Source organism: Bufo gargarizans, chromosome 1 (genome assembly GCF_014858855.1).
Source record: "Bufo gargarizans isolate SCDJY-AF-19 chromosome 1, ASM1485885v1, whole genome shotgun sequence".
Classification (NCBI taxonomy): Eukaryota; Metazoa; Chordata; class Amphibia; order Anura; family Bufonidae; genus Bufo; species Bufo gargarizans.
In genome coordinates, this window is record NC_058080.1 from 170,597,245 (window position 1) to 170,618,488 (window position 21,244).

Below are 21,244 nucleotides of genomic sequence, written 5' to 3' on the forward strand. Positions count from 1 at the left end.
AAGGTCCTCTTTAAGGACCAGGCCATTCATTTTTGCAAATCTGACCAGTGTCACTTTAAGTGGTGATAACTTTAAAACGCTTTAACTTATCCAGGCCATTCTGAGAATAAAAAAATCGAAACTAACTATACAGACTTGGAAAGCGGATCTCCCTGCACTTACTGTTATACCTGGGCCCTGCTCCGTTCTCCCGGTATAGCCTCCGGTATCTTCATAGTTAGGCTCCACCCAGTGGAACCTGCCGGCGTCTCCTTCTCCCATGCTGCAGTGCTGGGCAATCGCAGCGCTCCGCTCATAGCCTGAGAAGTTTTTTTTTCTCTCAGGCTATGAGCTGAGCGCTGTGATTGGCCAGCGCTACAGCATGGGAGAAGGAGCTGAAAATAGGAAGATACCGGAGGCTATACTGGGAGAACAGAGCGGCGCCCAGGGATAACAGTAAGTGCAGGGAGATCCCTGGGCGCCGCTCTACATGTCTCTATAGTTAGTTTAGATGTTTTATTGTAGTGAGAGGTCCTCTTTAATCTTTTAGACAGGCAGTCTACACATATGACAGCTTTATCAGATGTTCTGAGCCACTAGGGTAATTATGGCACACGTTAAGACTCCCTACACCTAGCCCTTCTGCTGCCTGAGGCGAAAACTGAAATGCCCCCCCCCCCATGCTAATTTCTTAACTTCTTAACCTAACCACTTTGCCCCAATGAAAGCACTTATTCCCCATGGCCCTTTCGCTGCCCCCCTCTTGCCCCTACCTGGTGCTGCCTGAGGTGATCGCCTCACCTGGCCTCATTGGTGGTGCACCCCTGCCTGAGGGAATGTTTTAAGGAAACTAGAGTACAAAAGTTGCACATTTTAAGTGCCGTTTTGTACCAAAATTTGTGACTTTTTGACATTTTATGCCACCCTCACTTTTGAAAAACGGATCGGAAAGCAGCACGTTTAGGTATGAGGATCTATTTAATCCCTCATCCATCAATGTAACTTTTTCAAATATCCAGTAGGTGGATGGCATAGAAAAATGGGAGTAGTGTTTCTGCACAGAAGTATTAGGTTTCTAGATGCAACACATGTATGTGACTTTTGATAAAGTTGGTTGAGCTTTAAAGCAAAACTGCAAACAGTCCAGTCATGGTAAATGGCCGCACTGTCTACCCTGTTTGTGCTACAGCGGTGAACGGGTGCCTGCAGTGACGCTGGTCTACCACAAGGTGGCGCTCAAGCTTCTCTTACTGAGACAAGGAAATACAGCAAGCGGTCAGTCACTTCCTGTGTGCTCGGGCCGTGCGGAGCGGCATGCTGTGGCTGGGTGTCCTGTGCCTTGTGTGTGTCGGCTCCTCGCCGCCTGTGTGTGCCGGGGAGAAGCAGCAGCCTCCATGTAACGCAGGCAGCACCATGTGCAATGGGAGTAGCAGCGGCGCCCCCGCCATTCCTCCCATGGCAGACTCCTTTTCCTCTTTCCTTTTCTTTATGGAGAAATGGGGCAGGAAGTACCCGGCGGGCAGTCTGCCGTCTCAGGAGAGATACCAAGTGTTCCTGGTACTAGTGCATGTCTGTCTTGTGTCTGTTGTCCGCTGGCCAGTCGTGTGGGGCAGGGGGCACGGTGTCTGCATGTGGGTCACACTCATCAACACCTGGCAAGTTGCCCCCTTCCTGACCAGACGCATGGTAGTTTATTTTTAGTACATATGCCTTCGAAAAGCCATAACCTTTAAGGATACTTTCACACTAGAGTTTATACTGGATCCGGCAGGGTTCAGCAAAAACGCTTCCGTTACTGATAATACAACCGTCTGCGTCCGTTATGAACGAATCCGGTTGTATTATCTTGGACATAGCAAAGACGGATCCGTCATGAACTCCATTGAAAGTCAATGGGGGACGGATCCGTTTTCTATTGTGTCAGATTGTGTCAAACAGATTCGCCCCCATTGACTTGCATTGGGGGTCATGACTGATCTGTTTTTCACAGAACGGAAAGCTAAATACAACGTGTTGCGTTTTTCTCTCCGGTCTGCGAACGCAACTAAACTGAACGGAACGCATTTTGGAGCATTCAGTTCTGTTCAGTTCAGTTTTGTCCCCATTGACAATGAATGGTGACAAAACTGAAGCAGTAATTTTTTTCCGGTATTGAGACCCTATGATAGAATTCAATACCGGAAAGCTTTAACACTAGTATTCTAATTTAAGTTTTTATTTTTGTGTCATTAAATAAATTTATTTAGTCGTTTTTATCTTAGTTTTTTTTTTTTTTTTTTTTTTTTTTTATACCATGGAAAGTGTAAAAAATAAAATAAAAAATAGGGAAAAATAACATTTTCACATTTTATCCATATTATACGCCGGGAATTGTATGGTGCGGACTGCTGCGGTGGGCCCACTCCATACGCGGCGGACAGAGAACTGTGATCATGCCGAACACAGTCATTTAACTCTTAAGATGCCACGTTGAAAAGCGATTGCAGCATCTGTGAGGTTAGGCAGAAGATGTCGCTCGATCTGCCTTCAGAAATCGCAGGGCTCCGATCAGTTACAATGACAGCCTAGGGCAGTGATGGCCAACCTCCGGCACTCCAGCTGTGGTGAAACTACGACTCCCAGCATGCTCTATTCATTTCTATAGAGTTCTGAGAACAGCCAAGGGTGAGTGGGACAAGGGATCAAAAGATCCCAGATTCTAGTTTAAAAAGAAAAAAATTAAAAGTTGAAATCACCCCTCTTTCCCACTTTTGCTTATATAAATAATAAATAAAAAAAAACATATCTGGTATTGCCGTGTCTGAACAATTAAAATAAACATTTCCTGCGCGGTGAACATCGTAACAGAGAAAATAAAAAACACGATTAGCAATTTTCTTCTTTTCTTTTCCTACTAAAAAAAAAATTAATAACTGATCAAAAAGTCATAAATACCCCAAAAATGGTTCTAATAAAAATTACATTTTGTTCTGCAAAAAACAAGCCCTCATACAGCTCTGTAGACCGAAACATAAAAAAGTTATGGCGGTCAAAAAATGGCGATGCAAAGAAGAAAGAAAAATTCAATTTTTTTTTTTTAAAGTAATTTTTAGCGCACGTTAAACACCTTAATGTCAAAACCCCAAAAACCTTAGCATAATTTTCTTTCAATTTTACCCCACAAAGATTTTTTTTTTTCCATTTTCCAAGACATAGCAAATTAAATGGTGCCATTAAAAAATGCTTCTTGTCCCCCCCCCTCAAAAAAAAAAAAAAAAGCCATCACATGGCTACGTGAATGTAAAAGATAAAAAAAAAAGTCATGGCTATTGGAATATGAGAAGGAAAAATAAAAAATGGAAAATAGGCTCAGTCCTTAAGGGGTTAAAGACTCTACCTGTAACTTATCAGGTTGAAAGCCAACTGAATCTAAGATGTAAGCCATTGCTGATTGGTCCGTCTTACTTAAAATTATTCTAAATGATATTATATTATAATATTCTTTTTCTGATGCTCAGTGAGGATGATGAGGTTACACTGCTTCATGTGCTGTCACTTTTTCTTTTCCAGAAAAGCCTGGAGCGGCACAGGTTTCTGAACAGTGACGCACGGAACACCAGTGATGCACATTATGGAATAAATCAATTTTCTGATTTGTCAGTTGAAGAATTTACCAGTAAGTTAACATCAATTATCCACCAATCTGTTATTGATGACCTATTCAGACCTCTGGATAGGTCATCAATATTAATACCTGGATAACCCCTTTAAATGAGTGCATTTCACTAACATCAGAAGCAACGCAGAGACACCAATAGCACGGCATGTGGGTGAATGCCATGATGGCAGAAGGGAAGCGGTCAAATTCCAAGGTATCGAATATGTTAAACGACCTCAATGAGGAGGTCATGTGGATTTAACTTTGCTACGAAAGGAGGCACAATGGAACTTTAGGCTGCAAATGTTGAAACCGATGGGCCTGAATGATGCCATCTCTTATACCTGCTTTATTTGATCATCATCTCCTTGTATCAAGTAAAGTACCGTCTAACCGCTATACCACTATACCGGGAACCATCTTGGGCCCTATCATTCTAAATGTGGCTGCATTATGGTTTCATATTATCAGAAATGTGGCTGCTTTAGTACACAGTAATTACGCATATACAGCAAGTAGACAATAATGTTTGCCCCTGGCAACAAAATATAGATTTAATATTCATGTCTGATACATGAGAGCATGCCTACAATGATAGAGGGTAATCATTGATGGAAGTTCAATGTCCATCCTAAGCTGCTATCTATTTAAAATACTGTAACTTATGCATATACAGCAAGTGGACAATGTGGGGTGTCCTTGGCAACAAAATACCAGTTTGATGTGACTACTAGCATTCATGTTTGATGCATGAGACCAAGTCTGAAGAATTAAAGGGAATCATCTTGGATAACTCAATATCCATCTTGGACTGCTTTCTTAAAAGGCACCCATGCGACGAGCTGAGCCCTATTATGTTGGCAATATATCCTAACCTTAACTCACATGCAGGGACTGTTGTCAAAATGATGTGCCCTTTACCCGTAGAGGACCCGTGCCGTACATGCGCGGCGCAGATGTCCGTGACTTAAGGACCAGCGCCGTACATGTACTGCGCTGTGATTGGGCGGGTGCAGGAGATGCGCCCGCCCGATTCACAGCAGGGGTCCGGCAGTCACTGATAGCCGGATCCCTATTGCATGCGCCAGCATCTGTGAAATCACCGATGCAGACGCATTAACCCTTGATGTGCCGCGGTCAGCGCTGACTGCGGCACATTCGATGTCCTTTCGGGTATTGGAAATGCCATTGAGTCCCCGTGATGCTGGGGACCCGATGGCATGGAAGGCAGCCCAATGCCTTCTGTGAGAGCATGTGAGATCCAGCCCCCTGGATCTCACAAGTAGGAAGCTGTAAGTGTAATACACTTACAGCCAATGCATGCCAATACAGAAGTAAATAAACCATTTTTGGTCACAGTGCAACACCAAGCGATCAAAGAGGCGTATATCCCTCAAAATAGTACCAATCTAACAGTCACCTCATCCCACAAAAAAAAATGAGCTCCTACCTAAGACAATTGGCCAAAAAAATAAAAAATATGGCTCAGAATATGGAAACACTAAAACCTCTCTTTTTTTTTTTTGTTTCAAAAATGCTATTATTGTGTAAAACTTAAGTAAATAAAAATGTTTTTTTATACGTATTAGGTATTGCCGCGTCGGTAACAACCTGCTCTATAAAAATACCACATGACCTAACCCCTCATGTGACCACCATAAAAAGTGTCAAAAAAGCAATTTTTCCCTTTCGCCCATGACAGCACCCTTGAGAGACCGCCTCCATCCAGGACAGGAAACAGGAACTTTCGTGGAGAGCTCATAAGGAGGAGCATGGCCCCGAGACCACCAGTTCCTGTTTCCTGTCCTAGACAGAGGACGGTTCGTGGAGAGAGGAAAAGAAAAGCTAGGCTGCAGGGCCCCGGAGGAATTGTTCTAAAGTGGGGTTACCTGTTCCGGCATAAGTCTCCTCTAGGAGCCGCCGGCCGGAGTCTGGTGTCTGCTGCTGGGGTCTGGCTTACGCTGCGCTGGCGATACTCTGCAGTCCCGGGCTCACCGAGAGGTGCGTTCGGCACGCCGGTCCTGCCCGACAGTGCTCAGGCGGGCCGGGGCCTTCTTCTTTGCCGCGCGCAGGGGGAACTAAAATCTCGCGATGCCAGCGAGATCCGGGTCTCGGTAGAGACTTCCGGTTTTTGGAACGCACGCAGCGTGCGTTCCGGAAGTAGGAAGAGCCTTCTCCTACTTAGGCCGCAGAGGATTTCCAGCAGGACCCGACCGAGGAGATCGGACCCACAGGCGCACGGTCAGCAGCAGCCCAGCCAGCCAGCCAGCCTTACAGGAAGCCAGATTTCCTTTGGATCCGGGGAGTCACTCTCTATCCCACAGCAGTATGGAGGAGGAGAGTGCCCTACGCGCCGATCAACAGGAGGGTCATGAGATCAGACCGGTACTCCTGGTGGGGTAAGGGGGATCATTCCCCACCATTTATTTCATTTTTTAAGCTAAATCTCCTTTCCCTCTTGTTTCTTCCTGCATTTAGACTACAAAAGAGGGCCCTAGAAAGGCAATTTCAAAGACCAGAGGGAAGGAGTGTGCCGTCTGTAAAAAGAAACTGGCCCCCTCTTGGTTGAAAAAGCTATGCCAAAGTTGTATTGAGAAACTAGTGGAGGAGGAGTCCCCATCCCTTCTACAGAGTATTAGGGAGATGGTAAAGACGGAGGTCTCGGATTCCCTGAAAGATTTCAAAAAGAGCTTTCCCGCTGTAGCCTCTACCTCCCTGGGAACCAGATCAAGCACGGCTAATAGATCTGACTCAGATCCTTTAGAGGAAAGCGATACGGGAGAAATCCTAGATAGCCCAGACTCGTCCCAGGATGAAGAATCCACGGGCAGGCCACTTTTTTCCCCCGATGATACGGAAGCTTTACTAAAAGCAGTTAGTGCGACTATGAAAGTAGACGAACCCAAAGACCCAAGATCCGTTCAGGATATCATGTTTGGTGATCTCGGGCAGAAAAAATCTAGAGTATTTCCCGTTAACGAGAATATAAAGTTTTTAATACAGAGGGAATGGAAAAGACCCGATAAAAAGTTTTTTGTGCCAAAAAATGTAAAAAGGAAATATCCCTTTGACGAGGCAGACTCAGTAAACTGGGACAGACCCCCTAAATTGGATGCACCTGTTGCAAAAATTTCAAAAAAATCGGCCCTTCCGTTCGAGGACTTAGGTTCTCTTAAAGACCCTATGGATAAGCGAGCAGAGGTTTACTTGAAAAAAGTTTGGGAGACCTCAGCCCAAGCATTCAAACCAAATATTGCCGCCACATCCACTGCTAGGTCTCTGAAATTATGGCTAGAGGAGTTAGAATCTCACATTCAGAACAAGACCCCGAGAGATCAATTGTTAACCGTTTTCCCCACTCTACTTAAAGCAGTAGACTTTATTTCTGATGCATCAGCCGATGCTTTAAAATTAAATGCTAGGTCAGCTGCTCTTTCAAATTCAGCCAGACGAGCTATTTGGCTAAAAGGTTGGTCGGGAGACACGGGATCTAAAAATAAGCTTTGTGCAATTCCTTGTCAGGGCGATTATCTTTTTGGATCCGTCTTAGACGACCTTTTGGATAAAGCCTCGGACAATAAAAAAGGATTCCCTGTCTCCAGACCCCCGAAAAAACAACGTTTTTTTCGCAAAAACAAGAAAGATTTTTTTAGGGGGCAGAGGAAAGACTTCAGAGCTGACAACAAGAATAGGAAAAGCAAGGGGTTTCTCTTCAGTTCCCAATCCTCCTCAACCTCTAAACCATCACAGCAATGACGGTTTCTCTCCCGTGGGGGGCAGACTTTCTCTCTTCCTCTACGCCTGGGAGAAAATCTCCTCAAGTCCCTGGATTTTAGGCGTTATAAAGGAGGGGTTTGGTCTAGAGTTTGTCTCCCGCCCACCGGACAGATTCAAAATCACGAATTTTCTAGGAAACCCGGGGAAAAATCTAGCCTTACAACAAGAGATTGTATCCCTACTTCGGAAAAATGTTCTAATTCCGGTGCCGGAGGCAGAGAAGGGCGAGGGTTTTTACTCCTCCCTTTTTCTGGTCCCCAAACCGGATGGAACATTCAGAACTATTATAAATCTAAAGGATTTAAATCAATTCCTCTCTTACAAAAAATTCAGAATGGAGTCGATCCAATCAGTCATAAAACATCTATTCAGGGGCTGCTTCATGGCTACGATAGACGTAAGAGATGCGTACTACCACATTCCCATTCGCGGTTTCTATAGGAGGTCACATCCAGCACTTACAATACACAGCCCTTCCCTTTGGGATTTCTCAAGCTCCCAGACTTTTCACGAAAGTCATGGCAGAAGTCATGGCTCATGTAAGGGAAAAAGACATTTTACTAATACCTTACTTAGACGATCTCCTGGTGGTAGCAGAGTCAAAATCCATTCTAGAAGCGCACCTCAAAAAAGTAGTGCAGATCCTAGAAGACCTCGGCTGGCAAATAAACGGAGAAAAATCCCATTTAATTCCTTCCCAAGTTTGCATCTTTTTAGGGATGATGCTGGACTCAAAGAAACTACTCTGTATTCTACCCCAGGACAAGATTCAGAGATTAATACAACAGGTTCAGTCCCTGATATCGGCAGAGAACCCTACTATCAGACAAGCAATGGCGGTCTTGGGCAGAATGACCTCAACCATACCAGCGGTCAGTTGGAGCCATCTTCACTCCAGACCCCTACAGTGGCAAATTCTGAAGGAGTGGCAGGGCTCCCTCCGCCCATTAGATACACCTTTCACACTCACCCCCCAAGTGATCCAGTCCCTTCACTGGTGGCTGAACCCCGTAAACCTGTCCCAGGGGCTCCCTTGGTTCCAACAAGACTTTGTTACCCTTACCACCGACGCAAGTCCTTCCGGGTGGGGGGCCTGTTGCCAAGGGTACTTAAGACAAGGTGTTTGGGAAAGAGAGCAGAGTCTAGACTCCCAAAACATGAGGGAACTGAGGGCGGTCTTTTTCGCCTTAAAAGAGTTTCTTCCTTTACTACAGGGAAAGTCTATAAAAGTTTTTTCAGACAACGCCACAGTGGTCTCCTATCTGAACAAACAAGGAGGAACCAGATCAGAAAATCTTATGCGGTTAACAACGGATATCTTTTCCCTTATAATTCCTTCTGTGCCGTCCCTTATGGCAATACATCTAAAAGGTTCAGAAAACAAAGTGGCAGATTTCTTAAGTCGAAATACACTAGACCAGGGGGAATGGTGTCTGAACCAAATGGTGTTCGATCAAATAATTCGACTTTGGGGTCGTCCTCATCTGGACTTGTTCGCCACCAGAGAAAACAGAAAGTGTCATCGTTTCTTTTCCCTCAGCACGAGAGATTCACCAACAGGGATAGATGCCTTCTCCCTTCCCTGGCCGAACCAGCTCCTCTACGCCTTTCCTCCATTAAGGCTTCTTCCAAGATTCTTACAGAAGCTGAGACAAGAAAGAACAACAGTGATCTTAATTGCTCCTTTCTGGCCCAGAAGAACCTGGTTCACCTGGTTGAGGAAGCTATCCTTGACGGACCCTTGGATTCTCCCGGAGTGGCAAGATCTTCTATCCCAAGGACCAGTCAATCATCCGAGTGTGAAGCAGCTACACCTAACAGCATGGCTCTTGAGGGGGAAATCCTAGAAAGTAGAGGACTCTCCAAGAGCGTAGTTTCCACTTTACTATCCTGCAGAAAGGATGTCACCTCCTCTATTTATCTCAGGATTTGGAACACCTTCCAGAAGTTTGCCAAGGATCCAGTGAATCCTTTAAATCCCCCACCTATGTGTAGGATTTTAGATTTTTTGCAAGCTGGACATGAAAAAAATTTGAGGCCAAGTACTCTTAGAGTACAGGTATCCGCTTTGAGTGCGTTCTTTGATTCTCCCATCGCTAGCCACCCGTGGGTCCGAAGATTCTTTAAAGCCATCAGCAGGCTTAGGCCTATACCTGGACCTTCAATTCCCCCCTGGGACCTCAACTTGGTCCTTACTAGCCTCACAGAACCTCCCTTTGAGCCACTTAAACAGTTACCTATAAAGATTTTGTCTTTCAAAACAGCGTTTCTTGTGGCAATTACCTCAGCAAGGAGGGTTGGTGAGATTTCAGCCTTCTCTACCTCGCCTCCGTACACTAACATCTTAGATGATAGGGTTCTCATTAAACCAGACCCTTCCTTCTTACCGAAAGTGGTTTCTATGTTTCATAGAACGCAGGACATTATCCTTCCTTCCCTGTGCCAAGATCCGAGAAATGAAAAAGAGGAAAAACTGCACTGTTTAGATGTAAAAAGATGCCTATCTCATTATCTGGAGGTTACTAGTCAGTGGAGGAAAACCTCAAAACTCTTCATTCAGTTTAGTAGGAAAAATAAGGGCCTCCCAGCCTCTTCTAAAACCCTTTCCAGATGGATCGTAAGAGCCATTAATTTGGCCTATTCTTCAGCTGGAAAGGCGCCCCCGGGGGGCTTTGGTGCTTATTCTACAAGATCAGTCTCCACCACTTGGGCAGAAAGGGCTGACGCTACCCTAGAACAAATTTGTAGAGCAGCCACATGGCAGTCGCCTAGCACCTTCTTCCGTCACTACAGATTGGACCTAGGCAATAGAGAACAGCTAGCCTTCGGTAGGAAAGTCCTCCAGGCGGTAGTCCCACCCTAAGAAATAAAGGGATTTCTATTCTAATCGTCTCTCAAGGGTGCTGTCATGGGCGAAAGGGAAATTTAAGATTACACTTACCGGTAATCACTTTTCCATAAGCCCATGACAGCACCCGGGTTTATTCCCACCCTGATATTCATATAAAAAAAAAAAAATATATATATAGGAAAAAAAAAAATATATATAAATATATATATACAAAAAAAAAAAAAAAAAGAGAAGAGTGTGGTCTAGGACAAGTTCTTGCGATTAACTGGTGGTCTCGGGGCCATGCTCCTCCTTATGAGCTCTCCACGAAAGTTCCTGTTTCCTGTCCTGGATGGAGGCGGTCTCTCAAGGGTGCTGTCATGGGCTTATGGAAAAGTGATTACCGGTAAGTGTAATCTTAAATTTTGGGTCACTTTACATCACAAAGGGTTTAACATCAAAAAGTCATATGCACCCCAAAATAGTGCCAATCAAACCATCATCTCATCCTGTAAAAATCATACCCTAAGGCCTCATGCACACAATCGTTCCATTTTTTGCGGTCCGCAAACCGCGGATCCGCAAAAAAACGGAAGAATAGGACATGTTATATTTTTTTTTTGCAGTGCTACGGAACAGATGAATGTTGTTTGGAGCAATCCTAGATGCCATGGACAGAGGAACAAGAACTGACATTTAAACAAAAGCATTACACTAGAAAAAAAACAAAAAAACATTGCACTAGAAGGCATTACTATTCACAGTTCACAGCATATATATAGCAAGAGCAAAGTAGGAAGCGCTTGTGAGTATATATACACACTGATTCAGACACCACTGCAGACAAGAGGTCATCATGGGTTCATGAATGCAGCAGTCACTTTCAGTCTGGTAGTTTTTATCCTAGGAAGGGGCAATAATCTCAGAGCATTTAGGAGACTGATTGCTTTGGGGTAAAAGCTGTTCTTCAGCCTGCGGGCATGTAGGGCTCTAAGACGCCTATGCACCCTATAATAGTACAAATCAAACCATCATCTCATCCCGAAAAAAAATTATCCCCTACACAAGACAGTCGCCCAAAAAATAAATAAAACTACGGCTTTCAGAATGTGGAGACACTATTTTTCCAAATTCATATTTGGTATTGTCGCGTCGGTAACAACCTGCTTTATAAAAATGCCACATGATCTAACCTGTCAGATGACTGCTGTAAATAGCAAAAAATAAAAACTGTGTCAAAACAGCTATTTCTTGTTACCTTGCCTCACAAAAAGTGTAATATAGAGCAACCAAAAGTCATATGTACCCTAAAATAAAACTGCCACCTTATCCCGTAGTTTCCAAAATGGGGTCACTTTTTTGGAGTTTCTACTCTAGTGGTGCATCAGGGGGGCTTCAAAAGGGGACATGGTGTAAAAAAAAAAACAGCCCATCAAAATCTGCCTTCCAAAAACCGTATGGCGTTTCTTTCCTTCTGCGCCCTGCCGTCTGCCCGTACAGCAGTTTATGACCACATGTGGGGTGTTTTTGTAAACTACAGAATCAGGGCCATAAATATTGAGTTTTGTTTGGCTGTTTACCCTTGCTTTGTAACTGGAAAAAAATTATAAAATTTTGAAATTTCATCTCTATTTTCCATTAATTCGTGTGGTACACCCAAAGGCTTAACAAAGTTTATTAAATAAGTTTTGTATATCATGAGGGGTGTAATTTCTAAAATGGGGTCATTTTTTGGTGGTTTCTATTCTGTAAGCCTCACAAACTGACTTCAGACCTGAACTGGTCCTTAAAAAGTAGGTTTTGGAAATTTTCTGAAAAATGTCAAGATTTGCTTCTAAACTTCTAAGCCTTCTAACGTCCCCAAAATTCAAAATGGCATTCACAAAATGATCTAAACATGAAGTAGACATATGGGGAATGTAAAGTAATAACTATTTTTGGAGGTATTACTATCTAGTATAAAAGTAAATAAATCAAAATTTGCAAATTTTTTTTTGTGTAAATTTGGCATGAAAAAAATAAAATTTATATTTATATTATTTTTTTTACTCAATTTTACCACTATCATGAAGTACAATATGTGACAAGAAAACATGGTGAAAATGGCAGGGTCCTGAAGGGGTTAATAAAGACAAGCTACCTATGTATCTAGGGCGAAATGTCACTAACAATAAAAATGAATATAGAGTTATAACATGTTGGATCCGGAATGGACAGATCTCCATCCATATGTGGAAACACTCAGTGATGCTATAAGTTCCCCCGATACCATAGTGTAGGGCTGTATCTCGCATAATGCTGGCGGCGAGCGGTGGGAGTTGACAAGTGACGCGCCCCCAATGGGATTGGCTTGAGCGGTGGCTGCACCTGCGGAGGCAGAGCTTGGGGCCATTTAATGCCGGTGTTTGAGCGGCTGGGCACAGCCGTCGCAGTGCCAGTATTTGCACTACTGCACTCCACTATGTGCTGTGATTCTATTCCACATGCTACCAGCATCTACTCTTAGACCTTGAACCTGCTCCTAATGAACTGCGGTTTTAAACCTGCATAGAAACGTGTTGAGCGGGGTAGATTGATATAGAGACAGCCAGCAGAGGTGTCGGGTACCAGCACTTTGCTTTAGCGCACCCATATTAAAGGAGGGTTCTTACTCTTTGTATGTGCAGTCTTAGGGAAGGCTTCCTGAGATATTGCATATAGTAGCCAGCCTGTCCAGACTATTAGGCAGACTACTTTATGTGGCAGAGGTGTCACTGCCGTATAATATTCAACTACAGTGGCGCTATCCATTGGGGTACTATAGTTAGAGGGGCTTATTGTATTCTTATTTATGGAGTAACAACAACTTTGAGAATTTAGGTGGGGTCTAACATCCATATTGACTCCCCTTCCCTCAACTATAGTGCACCTTCTAGTCTGACTAGATATATATACCCATTGAGTTTTTGAGCTCCTCATTTTAGTAAGGAAATACAATAAAGAATTGTTATTTTATATTAGCGTTCCATTCAGGCTTGATATTATGCAACACCATGAGGAGGCCTTCACATGGGAACGTCACAATGGTCCTACTCCTAGGATTATGGTATTGAGTGGCATTATGTATGGTAGCCGGACCCTCTAGTCTTCATTTCTGGTATTCTAACAGCTCGGCGTTACATTGATTTGGTTGTGGAACCTGTGGTCTAGCCATTTTTCAACAGTACAACGCCAGGCCACTGTTGCTTGTGCTAATGTGAGCAGCCTTCATGGCCTAAATGTGCGACCATGGCCTGTAGCTTCTCCCATCGAGCACAACTGTAACATTATTGGTAAGCAATTGCAATGGGAGCTGCCAGCAGAAGATATTGATTATTTGCGTGCCAAAGTGCATTCAGCCTGGCAGAACATTCTTCTGACCAACCTTATTGATAGCATGGCAAGGCTTGTGGCACACAAGAAGGCAGAGTTGTGCTTGAGGCATCTGCCTCTTAATTAACTTAGGTGCATCTCACACCAGTTCAGGAAGATCAAGACTGGCGGATGGATACACCAGTCTTGATAAATGTCCCTCAATGTTTGCATTTTTTATAATTTGCAAATCATTAGCCCCTTCCGGACCGCAATCCGTGCAGATCAGAACCTGAAATCACAGTGTCCTCGTGCCCCCCCCCCCCGATCTGTGCAGGCCCCCCTCCATCTGTGCCCCATCTTGTGTCCACAGACAGTGCCCCTCCTTGAGTCCGCCCCTCCATTCCTCCTGCTGGCCATGCCCCCTGTTCGGTCTGCCCCCCTGCTGTGTTTGATGGCGGCGGCTCCATTCCTGAGCCGCCGCCATCATCAGAGTGTCAGCTCTATGCTGACACTCTGCTGTAACCCCATAGAGGCGCTCGGCACCCATAGCTTTCTATTGGGCATGCGCCAGATCTCGGAAGGTCGGGGACTGCAGAAGCCGCCCAGCTAAGTGAATATTGATGAGCTGGGCGACGCTTCAAAAACGGCGGTTGGGCTGATGCTGGCTGGGCGCAAGAGAAGCTGAAAACCCAGAACAGCGATTAGTTCAGGTTATAAAACGTGAGTTAACTGTATACATAATGTGGACAGGGGGGATACTTATGTTTTTAATGCACATTAGAAGACCTGTGCATGGATATGTACAGCTAATTATGGTTATTGGGCCCTGGTCAGTGTCCCTTTAAAGGGGTTACCCAGTCATTTTTATTTATTTGCAAAAAATTTGGTAAAATAATAAATCTAATGCTTCCCATATCTATCCGCCGGCCTGTTCTGATGTTTCCCAGGTCCCCTGCCAGTCTATGTACTTTGTGGTTTCTCTTAACAAGAACATATGACCAGCCAATGCCATCTTTAAAGGCTATGTACACCTTTGGGGGCAATTTTTATTATTATTGCATTGTACTTATTTTGAGCTAGAAATTTAACAATATGGAATCCTTTTTTCTGTACAGAGCTGACATGCTCTACTAGTTGCCTGTGGATTCTTTGTCTTTTCTGTCAGCTTGTAATCTGAGCAGCTGACAGGCTCCTTATCTTTGCTCTCTGACATTATAAACACCCATTATAGCTCAGTTCTTATCTTACTGATAAGAATGTGGCCTAAATAAGTGTTTATTACCTCTTAGTAGTTTAGAGATGAGGGTTATTAGATGACTGCAGAAAGTGAAAGTACCAGTCACACAGTTAGAAAAACAGTTAACCCTTTGTGACAGAATGGCTCAAATGTTTTAATAAAGGTCAATTGAAAATATGATTTTTAGCCCAAAATGAGTAGAATGCAATAAACAAAAATTGCCTCCAAAGGTGTACATAGCCTTTAACTATTGTACACCACTGTGAGCATTTTTATTTTTTAAATGAAGTGGCAGAACCCCTTTCAACACGTGCAATACACTTCTGTTGTTTATAGATATTTACTGTATAATTTGATTTCTGCAGTTTTATATTTAATGAAATTATTACTTATTTTATTATTGTGCAGATACCTATCTGAGGAGTCACCCTCCCAGGAATAAGGATTATTATGTGCCTAAAAAGAAAGCCTTTGGAGAAAAGTCTTTGCCTTTGCAGTTTGACTGGAGAGATAAAAATCTGGTGACAGGAGTGAAAAATCAGCTGGATGTAAGTTGCATAGAGAATAAAAGGGGTTGATAGGTTGTCAATATCTAAAACCTCTTTAACCCCTTCTACCCCGGGCCAGTTTTCGCTCTTGGGCCCAGGCCATTTTTTGCAAATCTGACATGTCACTTTATTTGGTAATAGCTTTGGAACGCTTTTACTTATCCAAGCCATTCTGAGATTGTTTTTTCGTGACACATTGTACTTCATGATAGTCATAAATTTGAGTCAATATATTTCACCTTTATTTGTGAAAGAATCCCAAATTTACCAAATTTTCCAATTTCAATTTCTCTACTTTTATAATAGATAGTGATAGTTATTAATATAATAGTTATTACTTTTCATTTCCCATGTGTCTACTTCATGTTTGGCTCATATTGAAAATGACATTTTACTTTTTGGGGATGTTAGAAGTTTAGAAGCAAATCTTCACATTTTTTTACGGTGTTCCCCTGAAGGGTTAGGTCATGTCATATTTTTATAGAGCTGCTTGTTATGGACTTAGCGATAGCTAATATGTATTATTTTTATTTTTTTGTCATGTATTTCACTTTAGCACAATAATAGCAGTTTTGAAGCAAAAAAATTAGCTATAGTATAAAAGCTATAGTTTATTTTTGGGCGATTATCTTAGGTAGGGGCTCAATTTTTGCGGGATGAGGTGACTGTTTGATTGATACCATTTTGTGGGACATACACCTTTTTGACTGTGATGGCCAGTTCGCTCGCGAACATATGCGGGCTGCCATCTTTTTTTCACAAGTCCGACGAGCACAGGTAAGCCCTTGTCTGTGCCGCGAGCTGGTCTGGAAAAAAATTTGGTCACCGGGAGCAGGCAGTTCCGAGAACAGCCCGATGAAGGCCCCCGGTGGCTGTTCTCAGAACTGCCTGCTCTGGGTGACCGCACTTGTTTTCAGATCGGTAAGGGCTTACCTGTGCCTCGCCGGACTTGTGAAAAAAGATGGCAGCCCGCATATGTTCGCAGGTGAACAATGCGAACTGGCCATCACTGCTTTTTGATCGCTTGGTGTTGCACTTTTTGTGATGTAAGGTGACAAAAATGGCTTTTTTTTTTTTTTTTTTACAGTTTTTATTTTATGGCGTTTATCGGACAGTGTGGATCAGATATATTTATAGAGCCGGTGATTACGGACGCGGCGATACCTAATGTGTGCTGTTTTTTATTATAAAATAAGGAGAGAGGGGCATTTTTTATTTTTTTTTTATTTTTTTACGTTATTAATTTTATTACTTTATTTTATTAAAAACACTTTTTTTTTTACTTTTTTTTTTCTTTACTTTATTTCTGATGTTCACTTTTGGTGGTCTGATCCCCTCTGCAATGCATTACAATACATCTGTATAGTAATGCATTGCCTGTTCGTGTACTACAGTGAGTAGTACACAAACAGGTTGCCTAGGAGACCCAGCCTGAGGCTGGATCTCCTGGGCACCCGTAGAAGGCAGGTCCCAATGCCGTGCAAGGCACTGGGCAGCCTCTGCACGGCATCGGGCTGCCTTCTGACACATCGAGTCCCCGCCACAGCAGCGCGGGGACTTGATGCACTCCCTCACCCGACACAAACTCCTTCTATGTCGTGATCAGCGCGGAATACGGCATAGAAGGGGTTAATCCGCTGGCATCAGCTTTTACAGTAGGGGCCCGGCTACCAGGGACTGCCGGGCCCCTGCAGTGATCGCGCGCCCGATCACCATGACGTACTATTACGTCAAATTGCGGGAACACAGTGGCTTCCATGACGTAACAGTACGTCATGTGTCGGGAAGGGGTTAAGGAATATTTATGGTATTTTAGTAAGATGTTGAAACTTTGTTGATGTACATCTAAAGCACTACCCCATATAACCAGATTTATATGTCCTGCATAACTTATCTTTCATCACAGATTCACAGGCTTTTGCCGTGGCCCACTTTATAGGGAAACAGTCTGCAGCATTTTCCTGTACTATTGAAAAAAATTGTATGCCCATGCATAACCAGCTTGATGGTGGTCAAAAGTGCACTCCTTTGGACTCCCATCAGGTGAATGTGGTCCTAAAGAAATGTTAACGTATATGCTAACATTATATGCTTCTAGCATATAAACTGAACGTAGTGCACAAGCACTAATAGAAACCAGCAAAATGTGTCGCTCTTTTGTTCTGTTTTTCTTAGAGAACTGCTGTGTGGTTGTTTTCTCCATTCCATTTCAGGTCTTGTGCACTGAAATATAGTTGTGTTCTTTCTTACCTTTCTTCTTGGCTGGAGATATTGCAAGATGAGTGATACAAGATGAACAGCTTTGAAAGAAAAACTTTTCTGCCGGGCAGTGTGAGTAATACAAAAGATTATTATTATTTTCTTTTTCAAAGCTGCTCATCTTGCACCACTCATCTTGGACTATCTCCATCCAAGAGGAAAGGTAAGGTGGACACATCTGTAGTTTGAAATAATAAGGAAATTTACAAAGCAGAGCTGAACTAACCCTAATCTTTAAAGATAGACCATCAGTATCTTATTGGTTAGGGGTCTGATACCTGCACCCCTGTAGATCAGCTGTTCCTGAGTAACCCCTGTGCCAGAACTAAACAGCTTCATGTAGAGATGAACGAACCACTCGAGATTCGTTTCGGGTTCGGTTCCCCGAATTTAAAAAAAAGTTTGGACCTGAATCTGTTCAGGCCAAACTGAAGTTTCTCCAATTGCCCTGAAATTTGTGTATAACCCCCTCTAGGCTTTTAGGACTCATATTTTCGTTTATTTTTTATTACTTCTTTTTCCCTCCCCAAGCTGTGGAACACAATGACTGCAATAGTAAATGATGTCTGAGTGACACTGACATACATAGCTATGGGTAAACGCACATTTGACAGCGTTAACATACAGCTTGTTTAATAACTTACCTCGCCAGCACATGTGTTATGCCTTTTCATATTCCAAAGCTTCCAAAAATTGTTGCTTATCAGATGCAGATAAAGTTTTAACACACACGGATTGAAGACCAATCCGTTCAAAAATGATGCCTTGACAGGGTCAGAATGTCTGCGGGTATGACACGCACAAGTGCTTATTGTCAAGAAAAAGTGGCTTGTTATGAACAAGGCCAAAAAAATTCTCCCTTTTAATTGGGAGCAGCAGCAGTGCAGTATGGATGTGGAAAGAGTACGGTACGGCTGTAGTGCCATATAGCAGCCCCGGAGCAAAATAGCATGGAACATACAAGGCTGTCTATGGGTAGTAGTAGTCGCAGCCGCTGTACAGATCGTGATGGTTGGAAGGTGGCATGATACAGGCCTCAGCAGCAGCCATACAGAAGGTGATAGTGGGTAGGTGCAGTATTGGCATGATGCAGACAGCAGTAGCAGCTCTACAGAACGTGATGGTAGGCAGACGGACAGGAACAGTGGCAAGATGTGGCACCGCCAGCAAGGTTAGGTCTAATCATCAGAATCTGCCGGAGGAGTGTGAAAATCCTCCTGAATCTAGGCTTGGTTCATTCTGACAAAAGTGATGTTTTGGCACGATTTTCTAGTCCTGCTTGAATTCAAGGGGGCAGCGGCCCCCTTCCCTACCCCTTCGCTGTGACTGACAGCCAGCAGTTTGGCTGGCTTTGCTGAACTCCCTGCATAAGCGCTGTCAGTCACAGCAAAGGGGCAGGAAAGGGGGCCGCTGCCCTCTTGACTTCAAGCATGACTAGAAGATTGTGCTGGCAGGGGAGAAAAGAACGTTTTCTGAGCTTTTGCCGCATCTGCCTTCAGGAAGAATATGATCGTCAGAAACACTGCTGGCGGCTTGGGATGGTTTTTAGAGATGACAGATTCCCTTTAATGAATTACCAATATATCCATTTAGTCAAAGTAAATAGTCACTGGTAGCTTATCAATAAAATATACTAATATGTACCGTTATATGAATGATTCTGAGTTATTTCATCTAACACTTGTTTCCATGTTTCTTTTTAGTGTGGTGCCTGTTGGGCCTTCAGTATAGTTGGTGCTATAGAGTCTGCTAACGCCATCAGTGGAAATCCACTTGAGGACCTCAGCGTACAGCAGGTCATTGACTGTTCATACTTGGACAGAGGCTGCAATGGTGGATCCACAGACAGCGCTCTGAAATGGCTGAATCAGGTTGTTACATTTTACATTCAGAATTTCGTTATTAACTATACATCAGGTGCATGCTATACAGCGAATATGAATGAGAAATCCAGTTTCCATTTTAGTGCTGATGGTTCCTTCTGTTTTCTTTTGAAAAAAACTATCAACAATTGTTTTAGACTCATACAAAGCTTTTGAGGTCTTCTGAATACCCATTTAAAGCAAGAACTGGAACATGCCATTATTTTCCTCCGACAGAACATGGGGTTTCCATAAATGGATATGAAGCTTATGATTTCAGGTAAATCGTGTTAGTGGATCTGAATGTTCAGACATGGCATGTTTGTCATGCAAATTTTTTTTTTAGATTCTGCATAGGAGAAGAGGTCATCAATAGAAACAGTAGACAAACCCTTTGAAGGGAACCAGTCTCCATAAAATGCATTGAATCTGCAGGTAGCATGTTATAGAACAGGAGATGCTGAGCAGATTGATATGTAATTTAAAAGGAACTGATTTAGTATAAATTATAATTTGCTCATTTAAGCCCTTCAGGACTAGGAGATTTTCCGATTTTGCATTTTCATATTTTACTCCCAGCCATACCGGAGCCATAACTGTTTTATTTTTCTGTTCACATAGCCGTATGGCGGCTTGTTTTTGCGGGGCAAGTTGTACTTTTTAATGGCACCATTTACATTACATACAATGTAGTGAGAATCAAGGCAGAAGTCAGCAACTTCCAGCACTCCATCTGTTGTGAAACCACAACTCCCAGCATGCACACTTGCTCAGTTGTTCTTGGAACTCTCACAGAAGTAAATGGAGCATGCTGGGAACTGTAATTTCTAAACAGCTGGAGATTGGTGATCCCTGTACTAAGGATTAGTCAGCTCAGTTGTCTATGATAATGAAAATTACAGATATAGCATCTTCAACTCTGGGATTGTGCCAGTGTATGCTTGACAGGTGGCACAAACCCACTGGGTGGAAGTAAATGATTTTCAGAGTTGTTCTAATCATGGCCTGGAGACAGCCCTGTAAAGTAATCCTGTACAGATGGGAACATGAGCCAAACAATAATCTGTCCCTAACTGCATTCATGAAGTTCCTGTGTGTGACTGTGAATAGGCGTGATGTTTTTTTAATGAAATTCAGCTTATATATTATGTGTGGCATGTAGAGAGATATAATATATATACACTGCTCACAAACAGGGATTTTTGGCTTGTGGGTGAAATTTCAGGATGAACCTAAAATGCACTCTAACCTTTACAGGTGAACTTAACTTTTGATTGCACATGTCCAGCTGTTCAATGTTTCAGTTTTGCACAACTTGCTGTTCTCTAACAAGGAGCTTAGGCTACTTTCACACTAGCGTTTTTTGCGGATCCGTCATGGATCTGCAAAAACGCTTCCGTTACAATAATACAACCGCATGCATCCGTCATGAATTTATCCGATTGTATTTTGTCTTCTATAGCCATGGCGGATCCGTCTTGAACATCATTGAAAGTCAATGGGGGAAGGATAAGTTTTCTATTGTGTCAGACAAAACAGATCTGTCCCCATTGACTTACGTTGTGTGTCAGGATGGATCTGTCTTGCTCCGCACACCACATCGCGGACGAAAAAACGCTGCTTGCAGCATTTTTCTGTCCTCGATGGGGATGCAACCAAACGGAATGCATTTTGGTGCATTCAGTTTTGTCCCCATTGACAATAAATAGGGACAAAACTGAAACTTTTCCTTCCGCTATTGAGACCCTATGATGGATCTCAATAGCGGAATTGAAAACGCTA

The 21,244-nt window shown here is 43.1% G+C and overlaps 1 protein-coding gene across 1 annotated transcript in view; it reads left to right on the forward strand.

Moving 5' to 3' along the window:
- The first annotated feature begins 1,254 nt into the window (after nucleotides 1-1,254).
- The window catches only part of CTSO (cathepsin O), a 36,582-nt gene continuing 16,592 nt past the window's right edge, over nucleotides 1,255-21,244 (forward strand). Inside the window, exons 1-5 of the mRNA XM_044300162.1 lie at nucleotides 1,255-1,536; nucleotides 3,529-3,634; nucleotides 15,202-15,341; nucleotides 19,304-19,471; nucleotides 19,621-19,742. Coding sequence (XP_044156097.1) covers nucleotides 1,294-1,536; nucleotides 3,529-3,634; nucleotides 15,202-15,341; nucleotides 19,304-19,471; nucleotides 19,621-19,742 — 779 coding nt within the window. The 5' untranslated portion in view covers nucleotides 1,255-1,293. The remainder of the gene's footprint in view (nucleotides 1,537-3,528; nucleotides 3,635-15,201; nucleotides 15,342-19,303; nucleotides 19,472-19,620; nucleotides 19,743-21,244) is intronic.